The sequence below is a fragment of the Myotis davidii genome, unplaced genomic scaffold (assembly GCF_000327345.1).
Source record: "Myotis davidii unplaced genomic scaffold, ASM32734v1 scaffold266, whole genome shotgun sequence".
NCBI lineage: Eukaryota > Metazoa > Chordata > Mammalia > Chiroptera > Vespertilionidae > Myotis > Myotis davidii.
This window is the reverse complement of record NW_006300032.1, coordinates 6,274,011-6,281,663: the sequence shown is the minus strand read 5'-3', so window position 1 is coordinate 6,281,663 and position 7,653 is coordinate 6,274,011. Positions and strand designations below refer to the sequence as shown.

General features: G+C 44.9%; 1 protein-coding gene across 1 annotated transcript in view; it reads left to right on the top strand.

The window, feature by feature from the left end:
• RPS12 (ribosomal protein S12) overlaps nt 1-7,276 on the top strand; it is an 8,401-nt gene extending 1,125 nt beyond the window's left edge. Inside the window, exons 2-5 of the mRNA XM_006776217.2 lie at nt 4,282-4,398; nt 6,197-6,299; nt 6,743-6,844; nt 7,187-7,276. Coding sequence (XP_006776280.1) covers nt 4,282-4,398; nt 6,197-6,299; nt 6,743-6,844; nt 7,187-7,249 — 385 coding nt within the window. The 3' untranslated portion in view covers nt 7,250-7,276. The remainder of the gene's footprint in view (nt 1-4,281; nt 4,399-6,196; nt 6,300-6,742; nt 6,845-7,186) is intronic.
• The last annotated feature ends 377 nt before the right edge of the window (nt 7,277-7,653 follow it).

Genomic DNA, 7,653 nt, shown 5'->3' with positions numbered 1-7,653 from the left:
AATAAGAGAAACAACTTTTGCCAATTTTAAGCAGAAAATAAATTTGTCATAGATTATTTGGTAGCACATAGAATCATCAGGAGGACTATACACACCACAAAGAGGCTACATGTCTAAAATCACACTGCAGAAGTGGTCTAGTACACATACCTGGGCCCCACTACTGGACATCCATCTGCAGCCTGTAAAGCCAGTGGAGTTAAGCACAAGACATTGTAGTTAAAACCTTGTTCCTACTTCACTGGAATGCTGCCCCCCCTCAACAGAGGGATTTTAATTAGTACCAGCTTCCTCCATTCACTTGCATTCATCACATAAGTCAGGTAGCGAACATTCTCCAACTTGGTTCTTTTTTCAAAAGCAGTCTGAATATTCTGGGTCCTTTGAATTTCTGTAGAAATGCTGGAATCATCTCTCAATTTATCCAAGATACCTGGTGGGATTCTTATTGTGATTTTGTTGACTCTATAGATCAATTGAGGGAGAACTGACATCCAGTCAATATTGAGTTTTTAAATCAATGAACATGATCTATCTCTCCATGTATGTAGATATTCTTTAATTTCTTTCAGAAATGTTTTACAGTTTTCATTGTAAACAAATTACATGCTTCATGTCAAATTTATTCCTAAATATCTTGGTTTAGAATCCATTAAAATGGAATTTTGACATTTAAATTTTTAAATCACTTACGGATCCTATATAATAAAAGCCTAATATGCATATCAACTGAATGGCGGAATGACCAGTCGCTATGATACACACTGACCACCAGGGGTAGATGCTCAATGCAGGAGCTGCCCCCTGGTGGTCAGTGCACTCCCATGGGGGAGCACCGCTCAGCCAGAAGCTCTGAGCCAGGCTCATGGCTGGCAAGAGCAGTGATGGTGGAGGCTCGGAGCCTCTCCTGCCTCTGCAGCAGTGCTACGGATGTCCTGCCCAGGGGGAGTGGGCCTAAGCCAGTGATGGCAAACCTTTTGAGCTCGGCGTGTCAGCATTTTGAAAAACCCTAACTTAACTCTGGTGCCGTGTCACATATAGAAATTTTTTTGATATTTGCAACCATAGTAAAACAAAGACTTACATTTTTGATATTTATTTTATATATTTAAATGCCATTTAACAAAGAAAAATCAACCAAAAAATGAGTTCATGTGTCACCTCTGACACGCGTGTCATAGGTTCGCCATCACTGGCTTAAGCCGTCAGTCAGACATCCCCTGAGGGCTCCCGGACTGCAAGAGGGTGCAGCCCAAGCTGAGGGCTCCCCCAAGTGCATGAATTTCATGCATCGGGCCTCTAGTTATATATAAAAGTAAACTAATTTTATATTCATCTTGTATCCTCTTTAATAGTTTCTATTTTTCCTATTCATTCACTGAGAATTTTTAAAAATATTCTTGAGTAATCCTGCTGACACCTTAATGATAGGTTTCTTGCATTCAGAACTGAGAGACAATACATCTCAAACTACCAGAGTGCCCTTTAACTTCATTTCTGGGAATAGAACCCATTTTATAACTAGGATTTTAAAAAAAGAAAGAAGAAAGGAAGGAAGGAAGGAAAAGAAGAAGACTGTAGCTCCAGTTCTAAGAAGGGAGGTTTACAATTGATAGAAAAGATATTTATAAGGTGAAATGTCAAGGCATAGGCCTATGATACCTGAGTCTCAGTAGATTATGAACTGCCAGAAGACAGAACCCAACCACAGAATGAGCTAAAAGGTACTTATTCATTTCCCCCCTATATAAATATGTTCTTTGGCAATGACTGCTTTCCCCGTTTATGTTTCCCGAGTCTTTACCAAATTCCCTGCCTCCTCCATAATATGTTTTAGGGGCAGGGTGGTAATGCGGGGGAGAAGTCTACTTATATGTTTAGCATATTCACTTGTATGAGCTTTAGATAATGGAAAACTTGTTGGCATACTACTTACCACATCCACTTTCAAAAACACAAATGTGTTCGGGTAACTTACAAACAAGCCGGCGGCGTCAGCACTTCTGCCCTGTCCCTCCTCCACTTGGAATACCGTCCTTTTCTCTCATCCTCCCGTGGGGATCCTCTTAGGTTTCTGTTTTTTAAGCCTATTTTCAAATGTTGCCCAAGTCAAAAGTCTTTCTTTCTCCTACCTTTCCCCATCACCCCCTCTCACCAACACCCATTCTACTTTGTGCCTTCCCTGTGGCCTTTAGATAGACTAATATTTGGCTCAAATCTTAATCCTACCCCAAGCATCACAGTTTATACAGTTTATCATCTGTATAAACTCTGCAGCTTTAAAAAAAATGAACTATTGAACAACGAATTAAGTGGACACCTTCTTAGGATGAGGTATGAATGGGAAGCAGGTGCAATATTTTGTTGTTGTTGTTAATCCTCACCCTAGGATATTTTTTCCATCGATTTTTTTTTTTATTTATTTTTTTTTAGAGAGAATGAAAGGGAGTCAAACCGACAGAAACATGGATGGGAAAGAGACACATGGACTGGCTGCCTCCAGCATGAGCCCTGGACCCGCCAGGATCAAGGCTGAGCCTGAAACCAAGGTCAGAGCCCTTGACTGGAATCTAACGCCAACCTCCCGCCCGCAGGCAGAGATAACCAGTGAGCCACCTGCCAGAGCAGATTCAACACCTACAATAGGGAGACAGGAGAACCACTGACCGGCTGCCTCCTGCACGCCCCCTGCTGGGGATCGAGCCCACAACCCAGGCCACGCCGGCTGGGCGAATCTTTGCAAAATGAACATCTGAGAGCTTTTAAAAAGCTAAAAATGAGTTATAACAACTTATTAAAATGCTCTATTCTGGTTAACTCGACCTGGAACCCTTATCCTGTTACCATTGTTCCTGCCGGGCACTCGGCCCGACGGGAACTGCTCGCTGCTCAGTGTCAGCGGTGCTGGCACCTACCGGTCGCGGCAGTTGCTGACTGGCTTGGCGACGTGTCAGGAGAGGACGTTAAAACAAAAGGAAAAAAAAAAAAGACTGTACTGATTAAATTAGCCTGTATTTCCGGTATTTGCATGGAAAATGTGGGTGGGAGAACGGCCTGTCTTTGCAAAATTCCAACTGCTGCCTCCGGGGAAAGTCGGAGTTGAGGGGCCTGGGAGTCCCCTCCCGACGGCGCCGGTCCGGCCGGGAAACGGATGCTGGGCTCTCCGGCTGCGCTTTCCGCGCCATCACAGGCCCTGGCCCCGGCTGCCACATTGGAGGTGTTTGCAAGGCACCTACTCAATCCCTGTTTGCGCGGGACAACGGGTTCAGGGGGAAATTCAGCGTAAAAAAGTAAATGAAGAAAAGAACTTCATGGAGGACCAGCTACACTAAGAAACCTTTCCTTCTCTTGCATCCTCCCGTGTAACCTTCCGCCAGAAGCAGCCTCATGGCGGAAGGTTACACTTCACTAACGATCGCGGGGAGCGTACAATCTGCCATGTGCTTGGAAGTCGCGAAAACGTGTTGGCTCGTGTCACGCACACGCACGCACACGGACGGCGATCGCCCACGGAACGGCACGCTCACGGACGTTCAGAGGGACTGCCGGGCGAACAGAGAGCGTTCCCACTAAGGAAGGCACAGCTGCGCGGGCGGGCAGGAGTCACCGTACGACGAGGTAAGGGTTAAAAAGGGTGTTCTGAGCGAGCCAGGGAACCCGGGGTCTCGGTCTCACAAGGCCGAGCCCACATGCGTGCCTGGCCCTCCTCGCGCTCCGTAGAATGTGCTCCCTGGGCCTCCGCAGGCCCCGCCCCGGCGGGGGAAGATCGATGTGAGGCTGCCCGCGTTGCTGCCTGTCTCGCGTCCCAGTGATGGGCAGAGCAGCAGCGTCCTAGTCTCAGATCTCATCTATGCGGAAACAGAAATTCTCCAGGCCTGGCACCACCAGAGTCACCTCTTTCAAAGACCGCAGTGCGCATGCGCACAGGAGCAGGGCCTAGCACGTCAGGGGGCACACAAGTAGGTGTGACGCTTGTAATAATCTTCATAGAGCTCTTTTTCCCTGCCGCCGCGGAGTTGCGCGGAGGCGGAGGCTTGGGGTGAGTTGAGCGAGGCGAGGGTGGTGATTATGGTGCACGATTAGGCGATAACCCACCGCCATGGCCGAGGAAGGGGGAGCCCGGGCCGGGAGGGGGGTGCGGGAAGGCGCAGGTCGCGGGCCCGCGGCGCGGGCTCTGGGTCCGTCCTGGCGCCTTACGCGTGCCTGGCCGGTGACTGCTGCGTCCCAGGCGTTAGGCGGTGTCGGGGAATTGACTAACCGTCTTGGTTTGTTGCATTGCAGCATTGCTGCTGGAGGTGTAATGGACGTTAATACTGCTTTGCAAGAGGTGCTGAAGACCGCCCTCATCCACGATGGCCTCGCGCGTGGAATTCGCGAAGCTGCCAAAGCCTTAGACAAGTACGTGTCTCGGTCTCAATACTGTGGGTTGGAACTGGAACAAAACTGCAGCCGAGGGAAGAAAGCGTGGAGTTCACGGTGTTAGCACAAAAGTTCTGAATGGCATCCGTTCCACAGGAAACCTAGGAAAAGGTACCAAACTCACGTTTACATGGCCCACTTAGTCTGGGTTTCTGTGTGGAGTGGGGATGAACACTGGGTTCGTAAAGTGAAACTACAGTTTTGAATGATGACTTAAATTGTCGGATACCCCTTCACTCCTTTCATGAGTGAAACGTAACAGTCTGACAAACCTGTAGTTGTGGGGCTAATTTCACGTTACAGGACGGACAGAAACTTCCACTTGGTTTCTTGCAAAGTTAAACCAACCCACCCTAATGAGATGGCAAATTAGTTGCAGAAGCATCTGGACTTGTACATGAATGTAGTAAGTGAAGTAGCTGCTTCAGAAACGTGAATATAGAATTGTTCACATTCAGCTTAGTTTCAGGGCTGGTTACACTGGAAAAACTGCTTGTGTTAACTATTGGGAAATATAAGGGTCCGAGACAGGTATGTAAATCCAAGTGGAAACACTTGTTGGAAGTACTTCTCTGGTCTTGGTGTGAATCCCTGCACTGTTGGTGTCTTGGTGGAGCTGCAGGATTCTGGGCCAGTAACAGCAGGCAACAGCTCTGATCTAGTACTTGCATGTAACAGTCTTTGTGTGTCTGTTGTTGTTTAATTTTATTGAATTTATTGGGGTGACATTGGTTAAAGTCATAGATTTTAGGTGTACAGCACTACAGCATCTATATTGTATGTATTGTGTCCCGTTGTTACCCCCCCCCTCCCCCCAGTCTCCTTCCATCGCCATTTATCCCCCCTTACCCTTTTCTACCTTCCTCCTTCCCTCTGGTAATCACCATACTGTTTTCTGAAATTTTTTTGTATTTGTTTGTTTTTGCTTAATCCCTTCATCTTTGCTCCCCCAGTCCCCTCTTTCCTACCTGTTTTATGTATCCATGCTGGTTTCTTCTTTATTTTTTATTCATTAGATTTCACATATATATATATGGTATTTGTCTTTGACTGGCTTATACAGTCATGATGGGTAAGATTTCCCCTTTTATGGCCAAGTAGTATTGTGTAAATGTATCTCAGCTTTTTTATTCACTCAATTTACTGATGGGCACCTGGGCTGCTTCCAAATCTTGGCTATTGTGAATAACTCTGCAGTGAACATAGGGGTGCATACATTCTTTGGAATTAAGTGTTTTGAATTTTTTCAGATATATCCCCAGAAGTGGAAAACTTGGGTCATAAGGTTCCATTTTTAATTTTTTGAGGTACCTCCACACTGTTTTCCACAGCGCCTACACCAATCTGCATTCCCACCAAAAGTGCAGGAGAGTTCCCATTTCTCCACGTCCTTGCCAGCACTTGCTTGTCTGTTTGCTGATAGCCATTCTGACAGGTGTAAGGTGATAACCTCATTGTGGTTTTAATTTGCATCTCTGGTGATTACTGACTTTGAGCATCTTTGCATATATCTGTATGCTTGTTTTCACCACAGATTAATAAACAGTTCCCCTGCATAAATTTGTTCGTTTTCAGGGTTACTGAACACTTGAGGTTTCTGAAGGTGAATTGAATGAATGTGTAACCTATAACAGGCCCATTAGACTAAAGCAGTTACCACCAATGCATGTGCTGCTTTTGTTTTACCATTGTGGCCAGTGCAAACAACTCCCTTATAAAGTGCAATTGTAATGGATGTAGATCTGAATTTTAGCTTTAATTGTATTTTGCATTTCAGGCGCCAAGCCCATCTTTGTGTACTTGCATCCAACTGTGATGAGCCTATGTACGTCAAGTTGGTGGAGGCTCTTTGTGCTGAACACCAAATCAACCTAATTAAGGTACATTACCCATCTAATTTGATTTACCTCAACTGTTAAGAGATACTTTTGCTCAAAGAAAGCTGGACCAACATGTTAGGAATAATGCTATCTGTAGTGGATTTTGTCACACCACAGCAAATTTTGTGGTGTCCAGCTTAATGCTTCCTGCAGATAGGAAAATCATCCCATACACTTGATGTTGGCTATGTCAAAGGTGGTTATAGAAACAGCTATTATTCCTGCAGTACTAAATGCTAATTTTGGTGTTGGTATGGAACAAAGCAACGCCTGTAGTGATGTTGGTGCTGTACATGATGACAACTGGCTCCCTCTACTGAATTGGTGTGAGGAAACCGCCTGTCACCCTATCTGACTGCAGTACCTTTTGGGTTTGATTTATTGTGGGTACAGCAGCATTAATGCCCACTAATACTGTGATACTTAAAATTCCCCCCAAATAGGTTGACGACAACAAGAAACTAGGGGAATGGGTAGGCCTCTGTAAAATCGACAGAGAGGGAAAACCCCGTAAAGTGGTTGGTTGCAGTTGCGTGGTGGTTAAGGTAAGTCTGTATCTATCTGTGGGATGAAGGTTGTGCTGGGTTAACAGTATGTTTTCTGCCTTTTACAAAAAAAATAAAAATAGTCCATAATGCAAGCCAGCCAATAATTCTGCTTACCTTATGTGTTCTGCAGAAATTTAGAGAAAGCTGGCAATAGTAAAGCCATGTTACGAGCCTTAAAGACATTGAAGTCGTTAAGGTCCCTGAAAATGGCTATAAGAAGTTTTAATAAAAAATTTTCATAAGACACAAGCTAATTTAAAGCTTTATTATAACTAGTATTGATGGCTTGTTGGAATTTCTAAGTGTTACTAAAATGTAAATCCCATATGACTTTTTTAGGACTATGGCAAAGAGTCTCAGGCAAAGGATGTCATCGAGGAATACTTCAAATGCAAGAAATGAACAAATAAACTTGGCTTTTGTTTATCATGTCTGGTTTTTGTGTGTGTGTGGAGGGGGGAGGGCAGGCAGTAAAATAGGTCCCTGTTAGTGAAGGACAAAAGATAAAGGTAATTGTTGCAAAGTAACTGGAAGCTTGCTATTTGTTTCCTTGGGTTTCTAAATGAAAGCCTACTTTCCTAACCAGTAAGTAACTTCAAGGTTGGCAGTTAAAGGGAAACAGTCTAAGCAAAGACTGTTGTATTGATGGATTGATTCTCACTAGGGTACCTTGGGGTGGGGGTGTCATTTATCATGACTGATTTGGCCAGCCTAGAGCCTGGAGAAATGGGCTAAAGCCAGTCAAATGTGATTGTTAATGAATTAGAGTCTTGCAGCTGCACAGTGAGTGTACTAAGACAGGAGGT